The 21,500-nt window shown below is 43.9% G+C and overlaps 2 protein-coding genes and 1 pseudogene across 2 annotated transcripts; 2 read left to right on the top strand and 1 right to left on the bottom strand.

The window, feature by feature from the left end:
- Window positions 1–592: 592 nt before the first annotated feature.
- LOC122577456 lies at window positions 593–2,321 on the top strand (annotated as a pseudogene).
- On the bottom strand, window positions 1,800–5,327 carry LOC122577431 (cell wall protein DAN4-like). Its single transcript, XM_043748735.1, has 3 exons — window positions 5,114–5,327; window positions 3,686–4,150; window positions 1,800–3,541 (listed from the first exon to the last, which is right to left on the bottom strand). The coding sequence occupies exons 1-3, from the start codon at window positions 5,178–5,180 to the stop codon at window positions 3,447–3,449; spliced, it is 627 nt and encodes a 208-aa protein (XP_043604670.1). The 5' UTR covers window positions 5,181–5,327; the 3' UTR covers window positions 1,800–3,446.
- On the top strand, window positions 4,333–12,814 carry LOC122577357 (toll-like receptor 7). Its single transcript, XM_043748652.1, has 2 exons — window positions 4,333–4,751; window positions 6,374–12,814. The coding sequence occupies exon 2, from the start codon at window positions 7,158–7,160 to the stop codon at window positions 11,331–11,333; it is 4,176 nt and encodes a 1,391-aa protein (XP_043604587.1). The 5' UTR covers window positions 4,333–4,751; window positions 6,374–7,157; the 3' UTR covers window positions 11,334–12,814.
- The last annotated feature ends 8,686 nt before the right edge of the window (window positions 12,815–21,500 follow it).

Raw genomic sequence — 21,500 nt, 5'->3', positions numbered from 1 at the left:
AAGCTATGAAATATAATATTAAGCATAATATATAATACAAGTCAATAAAATATTAATGTCATCACTGCGTAAGATATAGTTTTCTGCTACGGAACTTCTAAAAATTTTAAAAGAATAAGATTTAAGAATTAAAAACAAAAGTTAATATAATTACGATTAATTGCGGTTAAATATAAACCGCGATGATAATACGCGTGTTAATTAAATATACATATTACTTTTACGTTTAAGAATTTACGTGTCTTCATGCAAGAAACCGTTGTAAATTCAATCATATCGTTTCATCTGATATAGTTTTTAAAGGATTACTACAAATTGGTGAAACCTTATGTAAACGAGCATTTGTTAAAAAAAATTCCAAGTTTGGATGAATTAAGATCTCTAGCCGAACAGGAATTTATTAATTCTTATGGATTAATCCCTATCTGCGCGGTATTTGCGCCCGGATGTTTAACCATAGCTGGCAAGAGCGCCAATCTCGTGGAAAGTAAATCGTTATCCATGGTAGGTGCAAATTCAATCATTTCTGCAATGGTGATTCATCGCGAGTCCCGACTTTTCGCTTGCACGATCACTGAGTATGTACTTTCCTACGATCGTGCCGCACGGAAGCAGCAATAATGCGTGTAACGACACACACATACATACGCACACATTTGCTTGGTTTATCTTCCCTTGAAATAAAACAGGCCATTCAACTTGTCACGTTAGTGGTTGGTAAACGCAATCACGGCAGCAAATGGTGCCAGGTTAAAACGTTCTTGGAGAATACCGACGGGGAAATGTTCACGTTTCGCTTGGATGATGAAAACCTTTGCACATTAGCGGAAGAAACTTCGTGGATACGTTGCTTAAAAGGAACGATACGAAGTTTCAAAGATAGCCGAGGTATTAGCCATTTCGTTTTTCAATCTCCCCGACAATTAAATTCTTTTGAACGCAGCAGATTGTTAATCGAATTTCCATTACCCATGCGTAATTAATTATATTAGTTATATTTTCGCTAATAATCTAGGTAATTTCTGCTGGTATTGAAAGCAAGAAAAATCTATGTAATCAAATTTTTTCTTTAACGTTTCCAAGGCTGACAGCCAAGTAAACAAATAGCAACAACGCGACGCAAAAAATGTGTACGAAACACGTGTTGGTTGAATGGAATCAATATTTTTAACAGCACACGTTCCTGGCTTTCAAATCGTAATCGTATCCAGCTTACCAGCCAAACACGGTCTCGGAAGCAGCTCCGCCCTGGTCGTGGCGTTGTATACATTTTTTGAAGCGATTACAAATACTTATACGGGCAATGTTATAGAGAAGACGTTGATATGCCACTTGGTGTAGAAATTAGCGTCAGACTCTTGTAAAGTTCGTATGTCGGATGTTTTAACTTCTGTTATCGGGAACGAGGATGAGATTTTCGCATTCGATGCACGATCCCTTGCTATCGATCGATGCAATTGGAATGCCATTGAAGTTCAATTGATTCTTATCGAATTAAACAATGTTAAAAAAATTAAATTATCGAAACGGCGTGGCGACGAACGTAATGGAATACGCTGCGAAGAAATTATGACAATGATGAACACAATGTCTCGATGGCGTATACATCCGATCGGCGTGTCCATGATGGAATTTTTATTTTCGCAAGAAACAATGAAAACGGCCAATGATGTGATTAACGGGGATAAAAGAATAGCGGAAATGACGAATGCAATTAGAAATGAACAGTGGAAAGAATTGGGTAGGATTATTTATCAAATGTTTCGGTATATCGTGTAACTTGATTAATTAACTTGATATTTTGTTTTGCCATTGCGTAGTATTAATATCGTATAATTCATATAAGCAAGTATTTTACATAGCTTGTTAAAATATTACACGGAATGTAAATACAATACACTATTTAGGCTGTAGTTTTTTTTAAATATATATATTTAGGTATCTTTTCTTATAATAGCAGGTCGCATATTCAATTAATATGTTTCAAAATTAGTTTATTTATGTACCGCACATGTTTCCTTAAAAATAACTCAACTCTCGTTACGTCTCTCTGTAAACTTCGATTTAATATTCATAACGTACATTATAGGAAAGCTCTTACGAGAAAACCATCGTTCTATATGTAAACACTTAAATTTTTTACCCGATGATATTAAACGTATCAGAAACATATTCGAAACTATAGAAGGAGCTTTAGGGGCCTGTATTATCGATTACGGTACATCTATCGTCACATTGGTAATTTAATTACCTTCTTTTAAAAATAAAATACTTACTTTAAAAAAAGAAAAGAAGGAATAACGGAATGAAATAAACAAAAACTAAATCTCTATACATTTTACTCGTATCAGAAAGAAAGAAAAAAGTCTAAATATAAATGAAAAACGTATCATACGATTATATTAAGTAAAATATTAGTTAGCATATTACATTTCTTTATGAGCCAAAAACCAAGTTCAACATTTGTTGTAATCACTATGTCTCCCAACAGGTACAAAAATCGAAACTAAAAACTTTCATTTCTTTTTTGACTCGTACGAAAATTCCTCAACAAGAATATTATTTAATGAAGGCATGTACAGGAGCATCTATAATTTATACGTACGAACGACCCTTATACCTTTATAATATAAAATATTCTTCACACCCGAAATTAATAATTAAATATCATCTTAGTGAGAAAAGTAATATTGAATATAACCATAGGAAATATGTCATACCGGAGTTCGTTTATATCATATCATTATTTATGTGCAAATCTCTTAAACTTTAATCGAACTCTTTTAAACGTCTCATACTTAATCCTTTTACATATTTTGTTCTTACTATGAATATACACATAGGAACCTTTATATCTGTGTACATTTCATCGTTTTTATATTATATTAACCATTGTTTTTACGTATGGCAACAGCTGATAAACGAGTTAAATAAAAGAAAAATAAAAGAAAGAGTTTTACGAAATAATTTTCATTTGAGCAGAAAATATTACGTGGACTTGTTATAGTGCAAAATTGATCTTTTTGATGGAATGTGTATTTGATTGGTCGTCAACTTGCGTACGCAAATTACGCATGCGCATAGTAATACTATATTTGCTTTTCTATTTCTCTTCTCCTCTCACGTCCTCAAGATTCTCTTACTTTTTCCTTTTCTTCTATGCACATTCGTTCTTTTCGTTCTTTCTTTTTCATAAATATAAACGCTATTACAATGCGCGTGCGAACATACGAAGAGACAATACTATAATGCTTGTAACTCGTCTTTGTAATTGGGTACAAAGAAACGAAATTCGCGGTTGCACATCACATCACTAAGAGCACTTAAACCCCGCGACACTTAAGTGCGTTATAAAAATACGTAATATTATTATGGTAAAATTCATAGTTTCCAGTTCAAACGACTGCATTTACTTATTGGAAAATGGAATTTTCGCGATATCTGTATCATAGCGTGCGGTAGTTTTGTTCATTGTATATTCTATACAATTTCCAGGTGGCAAATACGGATGCTATTAAACCTGTAGTTAAAATGATACCACCTAGAAAAGGGAAACATTTTACTTAATCATGTGATAACATCGGAAGCTTCAACGTATGCATGTATTTCTAAAATCTCTAAGCGAAATGACTATTTGAGGAAGCAACAAAATACACACAAGTAGAATGTATCGTTTTCTACTTACCAAGAAAGCTGGTTCCATCAAAGTGTCGTGGCACTATAGGTGTTGATAAAACGATAGGTGTTGTATTGTTCATAGTAGTAGGTGTAACTATAGTCGTAGATGTAGATTTTTCAGGCGTAGGTGTTTGTTTGGTTGTTATTGACGAAGTTGTAGGTGTTGAAGTTGTTGAAGTTGTTGTAGTTGTTGTTGAATTGGTGGATTCTGTACCATGATCATTGTCAGGAGCAGTATCAGTTTTTGTTTTGTTACCAATAGTGGTGTCAGTAGTAGTAGCAGGAGTAGTAGCAATGGTACTGGTAATATTGTTATTGACATCAGCATTTTTAGTTACATTTGTACTAGAATCCTTAATAGAATCCTTAACTGGAGCAGCAGAACTTGAGGAATTTTTAATAGGTGCAGTACTATTGGCTAGATCCACTGTCTGCTGATTGACAGATTTAGTATCTCCTTGGGTTGTAGCAGCTGTATAAAGAATTAATATTACATATATTATTATAAAATCTTTGCTTTGAAGCTGCTTATAACAAAAAAAGAAAGCTTATTAAATAAGAAATGAATTAAATGTAATTATAAATGAAAACAACATAAACGAGATATAATTATTACAGTTTAAAAAGGAAATGAATTTGTACATTTTTAAAAATGGATAATAACGTAAAATAAAATTAATCAAAGTAAAACGAGATCACGTAAAAGAGCTGAAGGTTTCGTAGAAATGAATAAAATTGTGCAAGATGATTATTTACTGTATCTAATAAAATTTAGCGATTATATTCGTTAGATCGCAAAATATCCTGCCGTATGGCTAAGCGTATATACAATCGTAAATATAAAATCGATAATGGTAAAATTCTAGAGCAACATAGTACAACGATTAATTAAAGAGTGCGAATAAACGATTGAAGAATTAAACGATTAAACGATTACACGATTAAACGATAAAAAGATGAAGGATTTTAGGTACGCCTATGTTTCTAGAGACATCGAGAAATATAGCAAGGGTCTGTGTCTTGTGTAATACGAAACAAGTGAACGTGCTACTGCGTGCAAATGAAAAGTGCCTGTAAGTACGCGAGACAGTACGTTATATATTGCTATTTCTCGCGTAAATCGAATATTTTACGCGACGTTTCGAGAAGTATTAAGAACATAGATTCAATGTGTATTCAACATAACAATAGCTAAAGGTGAAACGTTTATTAAACGCCACGTAGATGACCCATGTTCGACAGAGAATTTTCCGTTAAAGTCGATTATGTTTCGTGTACATATTAAATAAACAGAGGCACGCGCCATCAACGGTACACGTAACTTGAACAAAATATTACAAGAAAACGGCGCAGTACCGAATTGATTACTAAATTAAAAAACAAAGTTAACGAAGCAAATATGTACATGGTGAAATATTAATATGTATGTACTTACCATTATCAGCCGCGATGCAGCAAATTGCCGTAGCTAATAAAACGCAGGTTATATACACTAATCTCATTTTTATGGCGAAAATGCGAACAATCTCAACAGACGTGTATGATTTTTACCAAAAGCCCGATGTCGTTGAATGAATTCCCCGCTATAAACCAAGTACAGAATCGTAGAACGTAAGCTTCTACCAAAGCTGAAATTGAACTGATCGCTGTCGCTAGCATCAGCTTCCACTTCCACCAATTGCAACTGTACGAAGACAGTAGCGACGCTATACGTAGTATGTGTATAACTTTGGTTTTTAAACATATTCCCTAGATCATTCTTAATTTCTTGTTTACCACGGATCTCCTCTAAACAATATTTTATGTCGCCAATCTCCAAGACTTAATTCAGAATTTAAATGCTGTAACGTACCTGAAACATACGCATTCAAAACATTCATTAATTACTCAACGACTTCCAATTAATTACTCATCAACGATCTTCCAATTTGGAGAGAAAAGATTTAATATAAATAAATAAATATGCATACTTCCATTATTTTTTTTTTATTTGGATAGTAAAATAATTTATGTGTGTGTGAGGACTTCGCAGCACCTGGAGATCAGCGGATCACAAATTAAGAATCGCGGCCGTAAATGGTTTGTATGACGTAGTCAAAAAATTGTAGATATTATTTTTGCTTCATGCATTATCGGCTAAAATTTGGTAAATTAAAATATCATGTCACTCGTATAACGTTTTTCGATATACATATCCTCTACACTTTACATTGTTGTATGATATATTATACGCGTTTGATTGATTTTATGTAAACCATATAAAATTAATTATTTGATGAAAAAGAATATTGTAATACAACGGAGAATACTGGAATTTTCTTGAATAAAACACGTTATATGTATAGGTTACTCGTGTACAGGGTTATTCGAAGTACGTGAAAACGTTATAGAAGGTAGGATAGATTCGGTATTTAACAGATGAGAATGGGATAAATTCGAACTTTGGAAAGCGAAGAAAATGAACGAAAAAGGAAAGGAAGAAAATGATTCGTTGCTTGAAATATTTGAAGAGCTTTACGATTGAAATTTTGAAGTAGTATCGACTAAGGGATTTTCTAACAACTTAGCATAATCGTTGTAATTGGGGTAGAGAAAAAATGCACCAACCAGCAGGGAGTGGAGTAAAACCGGTGAGGTGCACATACCAAAGCGCATATGGACGTTATGTTGTTTTACATTCTGTTCTTGTTCGTAGCGGGTTGTTTGCAGGATATTGTAATAGAGTGGCGCACTCTGGCGTTGTAGCGAGACATTGAAGAGGAACGGTCGGGAATGCCGATGATGCGCGGTCAGCGGTCTGCTGGATCAGTGCTGGTGGTTGATGCGAAGCGAGTGTACGGTAGTGCACGGTCGCTTCGCGTACACGGCTTTGTACGAACTGTTTTCGTTCTGTCGGTGTTTCGTTAAAGCGTGCTCGTACTACTTGATGTAACCGCGTGAAAACATTCTCGGTAGGGAAGATATAGACGACGAAGGTTGATCGCGAGATAAAAACGACGAAGAGGTGTAATCTTTTCGAAAGAAAGAACAGTTGGAAGCGAGGGTAGCGAGTGACGAAGGACGAGCCGAGGAGCGTAGGGCAGGGTGCCTCGCCACCGGCCTACGAATAAACGACAAGAGAAATGGGCCGGTCCGTACTTACGTGATAGGAGGTGCATGAGCGCGCGCGCGCTCGCACTCGCCTGCGTGTGTATGTGCGTGCGTGTGTCATCATCGCTGTGCGAGTGTGTACGCGAGCGAGGGGGCGAGAAAGGGTGAAAATAGTTTGATTAGATTTGGAAAGTGATTGAGAGCCGATCTCGGGGGCTGGTGGCGGAGGTGGTGGAGGTGGAGGTGGAGGAGGTGGTGTTGGTGTTGGTGTTGGTGGTGGTGGTGGTTGTGCTGGTGGTGGTGGCGGTGGCGGTGGTCGCGATCGCGATCGCGTCCGTCTCTCGACTCTGAACTAACCGAAAAACCGTGCGCAACCATCGTCACGCAAGATGACAGCGAAGTATGTTTTTATCACGCTGATGAACGCGGCTTTCCTTTGCCTGGCATCAAGTATACTCTCGGAATCGGCCGGAGCTTCCTGCAAGTGGTTGTCAGAGGGTGGGAACGACACGCGGTCCGCGGACTGCACCCTTCGAGTGTTGGATCCTGGCGCGATCACCGGTCTGGTTGCGTCGCTCGACGGCGCTCTCAAGCTACGGATACGTTGCAGCGACGTCCATCACTTCGAGAGTAGCTTCAACGCTCACAGTTGGCAACGTTTGACCAGCTTGCACGAATTGCACGTGCACGGCTGTAAGGTACTGCGGATACCAGAGGGTGCGTTTCAACCGCTTCTCGAGTTGAAAAAACTGACCGTGCAAACGTTCAACGCGGTATGGGGTGCCAGCCGTTTTCTCGAACTCGCGCCGGACTCATTCCATGGTTTGCGCGAATTACACACTTTGGAGATCGTGGAGAGCAACGTGCAAGCATTGCCGGCGAAACTACTCTGCTCGCTGGATAATTTGCAAACGTTGAATCTGACGGAGAATCGTTTGCACGACGTGAGCGACATCGGATTAAATCGACGCGGTGGCGACTCGGTCGAAGGAGTGGAAGTAGTCGAGGGAGCCGACGGGACCGACGACGATTCGCCACCGTGTCGCGCGGACATTCGAATTCTAGATCTGTCGCGTAACGAGATCACGCGTTTACAAGAGAACAGCCCGTTGCTTGGCCTTCGTCAGCTGCAAGAGTTGCACCTGCAGCGGAACTCGATCGTCGAAATTGCCAGTGACGCGCTCCAAGGGCTGACCGTATTGCGTACGTTTAACGCCAGCTATAATTCGTTGGACTCGTTGCCCGAAGGTCTGTTCGCCAGTACGAGGGAGCTTCGAGAGATACACCTGGCGTACAACGGGCTTCGCGACCTGCCCAGGGGTATATTCACCCGGCTAGAGCAGCTGCTCGTGCTAAATCTTGCGGGCAATCGACTCGGCAGTGACCGCGTCGACGAGACTACGTTTCTCGGACTGATTCGGCTGATCGTTCTCGACCTCTCTTACAACATGCTGACGCACATCGACGCGCGTATGTTCAAGGACCTGTTCTTCCTGCAGATCCTCGATCTTAGGAACAATACGATCGATCGGATCGAGAGCAACGCTTTTCTCCCACTTTACAATCTGCATACCCTCGAGCTGTCCGACAACAAGCTTCACACCGTGGGAGCGCAACTGTTCAACGGTCTGTTTGTTCTGAATCGGCTAACGTTGTCCGGCAACGCGATCGCCAGCATCGATCCGCTCGCGTTTCGCAACTGTTCGGACCTGAAGGAACTGGATCTGAGTGGTAACGAGCTTACGTCAGTGCCGGACGCGTTACGCGACCTCGCTCTCCTGAAAACCCTCGACTTGGGCGAGAATCGGATTAGCAATTTCTACAACGGCTCGTTCCGCAATCTGGATCAACTGACGGGTTTGCGACTGATCGGTAACGACATCGGCAATCTGTCGCGCGGCATGCTCTGGGATCTACCAAATCTGCAGATTCTGAATTTAGCTAGAAACAAGGTGCAACACGTCGAGAGATACGCTTTCGAACGGAACGTGCGACTCGAAGCGATTAGACTCGATGGAAACTTCCTGTCCGACATTAACGGCGTTTTCACCAATATCGCCAGTTTGCTGCTGCTCAATCTGTCGGAGAATCATATCGAGTGGTTCGACTACGCGTTCATACCTGGCAACTTGAAATGGTTGGATATACACGGGAATTTCATCGAAAGCTTGGGCAACTATTACAAGATTCGCGACTCGAAGGTGAAAACCTTGGACGCCAGCCACAACCGTGTTACCGAGTTGTCCCCGTTATCCGTGCCGGACAGCGTAGAGTTGCTGTTCATAAATAACAACTACATCAGCCTGGTACGACCTAACACATTCAGGGACAAGGAGAACCTGACCAGGGTCGACATGTACGCGAACATGATCGAGACGATGGAGCTGACGTCGTTGCTGTTGACCAAGGTACCGGAAGATCGAGCCCTGCCGGAGTTCTACATCGGTGGAAATCCGTTCAACTGCAACTGTTCGATGGATTGGCTGCCAGCGATCAACAATCAGACATCGACCAGGGAGTATCCACGTATCATGGACTTGGACAACGTAATGTGTCGTACATCCGGACCACGTGGCGTAGCCATTGTGTCCGCGTCAACGGCCAGGTCCGAGCAGTTTCTCTGCCGCTACGAGGCCCATTGTTTCGCCCTGTGCCATTGCTGTGATTTCGACGCGTGCGACTGTGAGATGACCTGCCCGGCAGGTTGCAAGTGCTACAACGACCGCACATGGAACACGAACGCCGTCGATTGCTCCGGCCTGACCGTCGAGGAGATACCGCGGCGGATCCCGATGGACGCGACCGAGGTCTACTTGGACGGGAACGTGTTGCGCGAGTTGCAAAACCACGTGTTCATAGGACGGAAGAACATGCGAGTGCTGTACGTGAACGCCAGTGGCATCGAATCGATCCAGAACCGTACGTTCAACGGGCTGAACAATCTGCAGATTCTTCATCTGGAAGACAATCGGATACGCGAGCTGAAGGGGTTCGAATTCGAACGGTTGTCCCATCTGCGCGAACTCTATCTGCAAAACAATCTGATCGGATTCATCGGTAACCTGACCTTCCTGCCGTTGCGTTCGCTCGAGATATTGAGACTCAGTGGAAATCGATTGGTGACTTTTCCGGTATGGCAGGTCACTCTGAACGCTCGCCTGGTCGAGCTGTCTCTCGGTAGCAACCCGTGGTCCTGTCGATGCAAGTTCTTGCAAGAGCTGTCCTCGTGGGTTTCCGACAACGCGCATAAGGTGGTGGACGCTAGCGACGTTTGGTGCTACTACGGGGGGGACGCGAGGCCAGCGTACCGGCGCCGTTTGAACGTCAACGAAACGGTCTGTTCCGATTACTTTTCTCAAGGGGGCGTCATCGAGAGTATCATGGTTTCCGATTACTTGCCTCTGGTGGCCGCAACGCTCTCGGCGGTGCTGGTTCTTCTGGTGATCGTCGTGCTCGCCTTTATATTCCGTGAACCAGTCGGTGCGTGGGCGTACTCAAAGTATGGTTTACGGTTTCTGCGGGCCGGCAAACCGTCGGGCAAGTCGAGCGGAGCCGCGACGATGCCGGCCGCGGCTGCACCGATGGCCGCCGCGTGCTGCGACGCCGATCGCGAACGCCTCTACGATTGTTACGTTTGCTACAGTCCGAACGACGAGGATTTCGTGGTGCATTCGTTGGCGATGGAACTGGAGCACGGCACCGCAGGATTTCGGTTGTGCCTGCATCATCGCGACTTACCATGCGTACTTCGTGCTTCCGCACCGGCCCCAATTGTCTTGGAAGCGGTGGACGCGTCCCGCCGTGTTCTCATCGTTCTCACTCGTAACTTCGTGCAAACCGAATGGTCCCGTTTCGAGTTTCGCGCGGCGCTTCACGAAGCACTCCGGGGTCGAGCAGCGCAGTTGATCGTCGTTCAAGCGGGACACGCGTGCCCGGAAGTGGAACGCGATCCCGAGCTACGACCGTACCTTCGAACCGCGGCGGCGATTCTTACCTGGGGCGAGAAGAGGTTCTGGGAACGTCTCCGATACGCGATACCGTCATCGGTCAATACGATGATGAATCCCGCCGATATATCCGTCGAGAGTAAATCGTCGCCCCTCGTTTACAAGCGTAACATCAACACGTACACGTTGGACTGTGTCGGTAGCGAGAAGACAAGCGTGTCGACGCTACGCGCCCAAGAACGTGGCCAACGATCCCTCTTCAAAGACTCGTCGTCCTCGCCAACGACCGCGTTGATGTTGCAACACGCGCCGCCCGCCTATTCTTGCGGCACGGTTTCTATGCCTCAGCAACAGCTGCCACCTTCGTCGCCGCAGCCTAGGCTGACCGTCAATCACGCCTATCGAGACGCGGTTACCGTGCCAGGTAGCAATCTCATCGGCACCAACAACACCACCATCAGCAGCGGCAGCAGCGAGGATCACAGGAGACCGCTGTCCGAGCACATATACTCGTCCATCGACTCGGATTATTCCACGCTGGAGAGAACCGCCTGGAGACAGCAACAACCGCCGCCTCCGCCACCACCACCATCTTCCGGCCAGGCCTATCTCGTCTAGCTTCGCGCGCACCGATTCTCTTCTGCTTGTGATATACCTTGGATAAACGTGAACGAGGAGCTTCTCTTGCTTTTTGTGTTCCGTTTCACTGCCGTTTCACTACCGTTTCACTGCCATTTTACTGCCGTTTCACTACCTGTCGCAAAGGGGACGGTATGAACGCCGAGCGTCTGAGTATCTAAGCGTCCAACTGGCTCCAACCAACTAGCCGACCAACCAATTTGGACAGTTGATACACGAAACATATATTTTCTCGATTTTTAATTCGCGTATCGAGTGTCCAAGGTTACTAGGGGAACGGGAGAGAACATCGAATTCGATTCGCGTCGCCACTACATATGTACCTCGAGAGATCGTCGTCGAGCTGCTGTCGCCTTTTCACAGGCTGTGCTTAAAACGAGGGAGACGTTAGTAGCGATAGAGGAACGCGCGATTAGCCCAAAGCATATACTATGTTCCACGCGACTACTATCCAAATATTTGTCCGCGACGATCTTTTTTCTTTTCTCGTGAAACGCGCTCCTGCTTTGTTTGATCGGTAAAGGCGTGATTGTTCACTTTTCCACTCTTGCCTGTTCCCCCATCCCCCCTTTTTCCATCCCCTTTCTTTTTTCCCCCTATTCGGTCTATTCCCCTATTCCGTCTTTCTTTTTCTTCTTTTCTCCTCTTCTATGTACCTCCCCACCGCCGCCCATTATCTCTGGTCCCCGTCTAGCAGGCTTCTCTCTCTTTCGTTGTACAACTAATTGCGCGCGCGCGCGCACAAACTGTATCGTGCAAATTTCTGAATGGCGTCTCGCGAGAATCTAGTTCGACGGACACTCTCTTCTCCGCTCCCTCTTCCACTTGGCTCGACGACTTTACACCGAGCAATAAAGTATAAACACGCGCCGTCTCCTTTGCGCCGTGAAATCGGTTTTAATGGCGATTTAGGGCCACGCTCTTGTACATATCTATTATTATACGGAGAAAAGGAAACGCAATATGTAAATAAGATTGCAAAATGTTGCAAGTTTGTGTCGACGTACGTGTACATTGTATATATATATTATAACTATCAACTATACATATACGAGAGGGAACGATACGTCGATTCGGACGTGTTACGGTTTTATCGGCGCGTAGAAAGAGAGAGTTTTAGCTTCGATTTTGAATTCTCGACTAGATAGACGATGACTTTTTGTAATTTTATATGTCCGGTCCGATGATAACACTGTACGATATGTAAATATGTATATCACAAAACGTTTCGCCTCGTGTAAAATATTATTCGCCGCGTAAGAATAAAAAGGAAGGGAGGAAGAAGTTACGAAAATACAAATCGAGAAACAAAGCTCGTAATTATGAGTGAGAAACAGAAAAAATGGAAAAGCATGCGCTTTGCGATACTGTGAACCACGACACAGGCTGCGCGTATGTCGTAAACTTAACTGTATACTTGATTTATTTAAATCATGTGAATAAATTTATAAAATACGTTATTACACGCTTGCGAGCCTATACCCCGATTCTGCAACCGCTTCCCAATCCGCATACTGATTTCTACGCGCGTGAATACTCTAATATATTGTATACATCGTACAAACTACAGTGTAGTACGAGTCTCGGATCATCCACTTTTTTGCCATTTCCAATTTTCGGTAGTCTAAGACTATCCTTGTCGCTCTGCGACAGTTTCTCTGGTGTGTAAATTTCCGTTCTTGCCTAGATTTTTCTCGGAAAGTTGATTTCCATAGTCCTTCGCTCGCATCCTTTCGTAGAAACGTTTGCGAGTCGAGAGAAACCATAAACACGTAGTGAATCGCGATGGCAATATCTTCGATCTTTGTTTCTCTATAACAGCACGTGGAAACGTTTTTTGAAAGTATGTTTGCTTGCCACTGTGTAATATGGATAACGTGGATGGTCTGAAACTCGCCCACGATACTATTATACTTTGTTTCGATCAAATTTTCTCGTCTGTCGTACGAAATTAGTCACGTAATCCGCGCGTAAATATTTCACGCGGTATTTAAGTAAGTAGGTAAGTGTGCATCCTTCCTATTGTTCCGATGAAAAAACGCTCAATTTTTTCATTTTCTTTCTCCCCTTTTTTCCAGTGAGTATTTCTACGTTATCGTCATACGTCATTTATAGCGTATTTTTTGCCACTATATTTTACCTGGTATTGTTCAAACAAATCGAAAGAGATACAAGCCGAATTGATCGTGTGTTTACGCCACGTATGCTTGTTTTCAAATACATATTCCATCCCACGTTTGATCAGAATATTTGCAAATATATTCTATGGAAATGACCTGTGTAACAGTGTGTTGTTTCTCATATAACCGTCGTTGTCGTTACATATACCGTACTATGTACTATATAGATCGCGAACGGAACATTGATCCTAGTCAGCGCCACCGCGCACTCACTGCACACCATCTGCACACTTACATTATTAATGCGCCTACTCCACCGCCGCAGGCTCCACGTACCACAAAGACCAATGTTTCTATTTGGAAAATCTTTTTCTTTCTCGACAAACGAACAAACGATCGACGACATTCCCATTTCTTGACATCGACCAAACTAGAGATTCGTGAATCGTCGTCGAGAGTTCCGAGTACCTACCGACGTACTATATGCTTCTCGTTTTGTCTTCGATCGCGTTTCGTAAGCCAACTTCCCTCGTTGGGAAAATCTTCCAACGTACCTCGTTCGCAGAACGATGACAGCGAAAAAAAAAAGTTATACACGACGGTCGCGTACTCAACGTACTCAACGCGTAATACACGTTTTTATTCCGTAGAGGAGAGCTTACTAGGTGTAGGGAAATAAAACCTGCCCGAGGAAAGTTTGTCAGTAAAGTTTTAAGCGCATAGTTGTTCCAAGTGCTGATAGAAATCTGTCTCGTTCTCTTTTGTTTCCCTTTGTACGTTCGCTCTTCGTTGCTCTTCGTTCGTCCATTTGTTTATGTCTCTTTACCCTTCTTTTCTACGTATAGCGAGCGAGCAGCCAGGTGTCGTTGAAGCGCGCTAGTATCGCATAGATATTCGTAAAATATAACTTGCGCGGTGCTTCGGTAATCGAGTGCGAGTGGGCAGTACGCTGGAAACCAGTTTTCTCGGTTCACCGCGGTATGTAAGTACAGCTGTAATTACTTGCACACCGTACTTATGCCAGCCACGTGATCGAATCTAGCCATAGGCTCATAGGGAATCGAGTCTACGGGGCATTCTCGGCGTGGTGCGGCGCGGTGTGCGAGCGCGCGATCTTTGCGGTATCCGCGAGAACCGCGCGCCAATTTCCGTTCCGTATCGTGCCGGTAAGAGCGCGCACAAGGCGGGTCGATTCCACGAGGTTTGCTCTCACTACTGCACCACGCGATTCAGGAGAAAGGGAATTCACGGATAAAACGGTCGAGCGTCCTCGAGATTCGCGAGAGCACCTTTCACCGGAGATGAAAAGAGAGAGGAGGGGGTGGGCGCCACGCGTCGCGTCAAGTTCGTTATATGGGTCGTTCTTGCGAAACACCATTGAGGACTAAAGCCGAGCAATTGTCGGCCTTGAAGATCGCGTCCGATCCCAATGGCGCAACCGACAGGACATTGGCCCGTATCCGATCCCTGTATGCTCCGGTATGTTCCGCGATTTACATACCGGCTTTACGTACCTTACACGCTTCCTACATCCCGCTTGTTCCTTCTTCTTCTTCTTTCTCTTCTCCTTTTTCCGCTATCTCGCCATACCTTCGCCTTCCCTTTTCTCGACGACAACAAAATAGTAGTAATCTTCCCGTTGGTATATTGCTTTTTCGATCGGTAACTCCCTTATCGATAATGAAATCAATTTTGCGCCGAGTTTCACCTCCGCCTTCGACAGTTACGCCCCTGCTTCCCGCTATCCCGCTTCCCTGTTTTCTTTGCCCTGGTAACGATGCAATGCCAAGCGGCTCAGGGAGAGATCTAATACCGATCTTTTTTGTCGGCAGATCTCCTTCCCTCTCTCTTTCTTTCTACATCGTAACAATAACCTTTACATATCCTCCTGGATCGAATTGTCATACGATATATATGCCGATGTTTCAAAAAGGCCGACGTCCCGTGCTCCGACCTTACGGGGGTCTAAGAAGTTCCGTCAACAACAAGTCAACAACAACGGTCGTCGGCCATTGCGTGTAGTGCCTTTCGAATATATACCCGTTTTGCTAGTATTTGTCGGTGAGTTCGAAAGCCGCGATATCGTTGGCGGGCTTCGACTTGCGTGACGACTACCATGTTTACGGAGCGAAGTTAGCGCGACTCGTACCGTCGCGCCACCTGCGTCGTTACCTGTGCTTCCTATCCACACGCACCTATTTACAACCACCAACTCAATCTAGCTATGACTTTGTCCGTCTATCAACCAACACTAGCTCGCATCCTTCGCCTTTTGTCCCGTGCTGGCACCCGTTAAGCGTACGCTGGTGAACCCGGTAATTTCGCGAAAACTGCCATCACCGTCGTCACTGTCGCCGTTGTTGCATTCTTTGCCTCCTTTTCTATTTTCCTGCTCTTACACATGTTGTTACCTATCGCTACGACGACCAACGACAACGACGACGACCACGACAACGACGACGACCACGACCACGACGACGACCACGACCACGACGACGATGACGACGACAAGGACAACGATGCGAATACCACGTGTCTGCACGCGATCCTGCCCTGACATTTGGCTATCCTATTTCCAAGTGTTTCTCCGTATTCGAGACCTCGACCAACAGTTCCTTTAATTCTTAATTGTAACGCTAGATTTACGAGCGGCCCGCTTCTCCCTTCTCGGCAACCTGGCTTCTGTGGAAACGGCCGAGGAAAAGGTCGCTCGGTCAAAAACCTCCAATTCGTTGCTTTTACCCCGGTAAGCGGCACAAGGATCCTTTTGCAGTTACTCGATCCTGTGCTTAGACACGGGAACAGCATAAAAATCTGAGGTTCCGTGAATCGAGTAGCTGGACTCTCTCGGTGGACTCTTTGAAACATGCGCGTACATACACTCAATGAGGGGGGTAAATGGGGCGGATAGCGCGATCTAAACTAGAAGTCTCCGCTGCGTGACTTGTCACCGTGAACGCCACTAGATTTATATACGAATGCTAACTTGTCGCATATTTACTTGGTCGTCAAGTTCCCTTCTCGTGTATACTCCCGCCTTTCTCGACCTTTTTGAGGTACCTTTGCGAGCCTCTAACCCACCTACCAAGCCACTCTCGTCTCGTTTCTCTCTACCTTTCTCTTACTCTCTCCCCCTCTCTTTCTCTCTCTACCATTCAGCCGGTCAGCCCTTGTCTCTTTTGGCTCGCACCCCCTCGCGATGACAAGCCGCAACAATGCTAGAGTAGACAGACTGCCCGACGCCACGAGCAGATACCAACTGCCACACAGCGACGACGACTACCTTTTTTCCTGCTTCCCTTGTCGTTTTTTTTCTACTACCTATGGGGTAGGTACCTATACCTAGCCGCAAACGCCGTGTCCAGGTAGTGAGCCAACCGATTGGTCTGCGTGTATCGACCACCCATATATTCAGAAACTCGTTGCGGGGATCTGAGTGCAGTGATCCGCATAGAATCGTAACTGAAAAGATCGGACAACGGTCGGCTCGTTCTCTTAGATTTGTTTGTAACGCCGTTATCTGTTGCACGGGCTTCGCCATACCCTAGATGTGTGCGGATCCACCATGGGATGTGTTTGTTCGTTTGATCGCAAAGGTGAAATAAACCGATCGGGGAAGAGGCAACGTTATTTTTCAGTCTCATATTATCGCATTAACGGTGTAACGTTCGAAATGCTTTTCATGTAATTACCTAATCTGCTTTGTTCTACCGATGAATTAGTCTTATCCGATTCCGAACCATGTACATATGCACTTGATCGTACTTGACATTAATGTATATACGTGCAAACTACATACGTATTATACTTTGTCTTCTTTGCCATTCATTCTTTTCTACCTTTTTACAGATTTTTATTCTTTCATGTGTTTTTACTTGTTCTTTTCTTCTTAATGTGAAGTTTTAATGCGCTGCTTTGGAAATGGCACAGCAAAGCAAAAGGAACGAGAGAGAGAGAGAGTATGATACAGCGGTTCTCGCGTTTTGCGTGCCCTGCGAGTATGCATTCGCTATTCATTGAAAAATTGAATTTATCTTCGATCAGTTTTCTCGCTAATTGTCAATGGGGAGGCTCGCTAAAGTCGCAGATGGAAATCACCGGAGAGTCATCCTTCAATCCAGGTATTTCGTTTTGTTTTCTTGCCAAGCCATCCGCCAGTCATACCGCGGACCGGCGCGGCGTGCGATATCGAATGCACTGAATCGCGTGAATCGCAATGGAACAATAACGATGCCAACGAACATTTTCAATCGCGAGGAATACATACGTCGATGCGGTGTGCCGTTCGCAAAAACAATGAACTAAAAAAACAATGTAAAAAATAAAGAGAGGCACAGGGAGAGAGAAAGATAGGAAAAAAGGAGAAAATCGTGCACGATTCTTTTTCCTACCAATTATTGAACGCTCGCCAGTGTTAAACGAACCAAGCACCGCGTGTAAATAGGGGAAACGATTCTCGTACTTTTAAAATATTCCTGCTTGCTCTCTGCTCGACGAATAAAACATGCTGCCGCGCCGATACGTTTGACGTGGTCGGACTCCATCCACCAGGAGCGGAGCAGGCCGAAATTTTTGAAGGTTTTTAGCGAAGAATGTGTTCCATCGCATGCAATCTTCACTTATGCATTCGACCATCGCGTCGTGGCAGATGCATCCTTGGCATACCTCCACATGCCTACGTATCCCTACTACATTTATATGTATAAACTGAAACCTATGTGTGTAGAGTTAACACATCCATATACGTACGTGTAAAGGGAACATAGCCGGGTCATAGGTAGCCTAGAACTGTGCTCCAAATTCAGGGCAAATCGGTGATTCAATTACGGCGAAATGTGAACGAAAAGCCCGGTGTGATTTATCGTGATACTTTGCGAAATCCAGTCTCAGCTGTCTCAAATAGCGACACGGCGGAAATGATAGAAATCTTTTATGTAATCGGAAAATTGGAACGGAAGATGTCGCTCGATTTTTTACTCTGTATTAGTTCCAGAAGCTCTATATTTTAACAGTCATATGCTTATGTAACAACTTATATTCCAATTCTAACTTTTATTATTTTGTCCGAAACAAGATTAACGAATTCGTAGGTCGAGCGATCTTTCCAAAATTCAAATCAAATATTTACACAAAATATTCGAGATGAAAGAGTCTACGAGACTCTATGGGTTCGTACCGCTCGCTCACAGGTAGAGAGAAGCAAAATATGCTTAACCAACGTAGAACCTAAAATCAATACTTGCTAGTATAAAATGTAATTTTACATCACCTCTTAGGGATATACGTTGGACACAAACAATGTAATCAAACTACCCCGATGAATAGAAATTGTGTACGAACATCAAACAATTTGATTCGTGATTTACACATGCGAATATCGTATTCGTATTAAAAGATGATGTATCAAACATCTGCTTTGAAAAAAGATATATATAAAGTTTCGTATCTTATTATAATTTTTCGTTGATTTCGACACGATCTTCGTCGCTCGTATGATATAATATCGTTATCGTTCGTACGTGCTTTATATCTTTTCAATTAATATCTTTTTCCAATATCTTCTTTTATCTCTATTTAACGCATCGTTAAGAGACAGAGGAGGAAAGAATTGATTTTTCCGTCTATGTTGGTTAATCATTCGTTACCCCTCTCGGCAAGCGGTACATGTTCATAAACTTCCTTACTTACCCCCTTATTTTTCAATACCGTATATATAAAATTCGTACTTAAAATACAAAACAACGCGTGCATCAAAAACACAGCGAAGATCCGTGAAATCGATGATGCATTAACGCGAAATTGATCTGCCTGCATGGTTAATTAAGTATACATATATTTTGCACGTAACACGTGTTAACGGCGGAGAAAAATTAATTAAAACAGCATAAAGGTATATTTTATATACGCAGAATGAACTCTTTGCAATATAAACTAACACTGCGATACTTTATCACCCTGTATGCAGGGAACAAGCAATTACGAATATCGCGATCGCGATCGTGTGTTTAGGGCGCAAAAAAGTGGAACAAAGTAAAATACGTTAGATCGTAACAGTCGCGAATCAATAGTTTTACCAAAGTAAAAATCGTCAGTGTCATTCTCATCGGACGTTCAATGGAAACTGGTAGAATGGTAAGGAACATCACGAGGTCTTTCAAGGATCTCTAGAGGTCCCCTTGACAAAGAATGTCGATCATCCCTCCTTGCCATGCGAAAAGTTCATATTCAAAGCTAAACTTAATCACGAAAGATTACGTTGTCCCAATTTCGGTCGACGTCCCGAGAGATTCTTTCTTCCATGTGCTACTCATATCAAAAAAACGTCATTTCCTCGCGAATGTTGAGTAATTGCTAAAACTATACCAGGAGTGCGTTGCAGAGGAAAAAAGGTTTAGGCTATCTGACCTTTGCGGAATTTTCCTCAATCGTAACAACATCCACACCAGCTGATGATTCTGTCAAATCACGTCTCGGTGATAGCTTTGACCACAACATAGCTTTTCCCTCTCGAATAATAAACGAGTTCGAGTCGAGCACCTCGTCGAAAGGAAAACTTACTCGTTAGGGACTCGCAGTCTTTGCAGTCACGATAAGATTTACAACATCGGCAAGAATCACCCGTTATGGCCATCGAGCTTATTAGTCGAATCGTCGTTAAGACGTGCACCAGCAACCTATGAATCGTAAACGAATCTGTCTGAATTGGTCAGGATCGGAGATACCGAACCGGTGACGAGCGTGGTACACCTTCCTATAAACATCCATTCATCTGTTCAATAAAACCAATAAATCCAATTAAGACTGGAGATGCACGAGCGTCGAAAAGATGTCCGTTGTAGAAATATATTGTTGTATATTAAATCTTCTTGCCGGTAGAATAGCTTTGATTGATTCGCGTCGGAGGTTCGTTTCCTAGTAGTAGCCGAAGGAAATGGTAGAACATAGCGGACCGCACGAGCGTGAGCGAGCGATCGAAGGCCGAAGCACGGCAAGCGGCGCGGCAGCAAGGAGCGAGGACTCGCCCCCTCCCGCGCGAGCATTTCTTCGTAGTCGACTTTTTCTTACCTGGGATCGTCCTGGAAGCGCAGTAAACAGAGCAATCGGACGAACGAACAAACGAAGAGAGGAAAAGCGGCACGGAGTGCGGGCGCGTTTGAAGCACGACCGACGAAAACAAGGATCCCGGCGACCGTCTTCGGTGTACCCCTTGCTGTTTTTGCCTCGTTGGGTTAACGTTGCGACCAAAAAAAAAAAAGAAAAAAAGAGAAAATGAGAAGAGAAAGGGAAAGAAAAGGGACGGACACGAAAAGAAACGAAAAAGGGTGATGGGTGACAAGAAGGGAGAGGCGTTGCGACTTGCCTGCCCCGGTTCCCTGGCTACCGTCGTTCGATCCGATGATACGTATCTCTCGACGGGTCGTGCGTGTGTATACGCATACTCCTCTCTGCTCATTGTATACGTGTCTGCTTGTCGAGAGTACACACACGTGCAGCGTGTACATAAGAACGCGTATACTCGAGCAAAGAAATGCGGTCTTGTAGCAGGGCGCGAGATACACATACATTGCGTACAAGTACATCGGTAGATAGATATACATACTTACATATTAGATACATACTGTATTTGGTTCATTTTGCTCGGAAACAGTCTACTCGTTCGCTTGGTTGGCACGCTACGCCGAGAGGCGTAGCCTTCTCGAAGGTTAAATGCGTCTGATAATGTGATCCATGTCGTATGTTGGAAGTAGCTAGGCGAATAGAGCGACGGAGAAGGATGTCAGAAAAGAAATAGAAAAAGGAAAAGCAGAAGATGAAGGCGGGAATGAAACGGGATGAGACAGAATGGACGGAACGGAATGGAACGGGATGGGACGGGACGGGACAGCAGAGGACGGAACGGAACGGAACAAATCGGAACGAAACGAAACGAAAGGGAGCAGAGTTGTATGAAGAGGGGGCGAGAGGGTGAGAGAAAAAGAGTTGGTAAGGTATGTATGTATATAGCGTTGCTCGCGATGGAGTAGGT

The sequence above is a fragment of the Bombus pyrosoma genome, linkage group LG2, assembly GCF_014825855.1.
Source record: "Bombus pyrosoma isolate SC7728 linkage group LG2, ASM1482585v1, whole genome shotgun sequence".
Lineage (NCBI taxonomy): Eukaryota > Metazoa > Arthropoda > Insecta > Hymenoptera > Apidae > Bombus > Bombus pyrosoma.
This window is presented reverse-complemented; position numbering and strand designations above follow the sequence as displayed.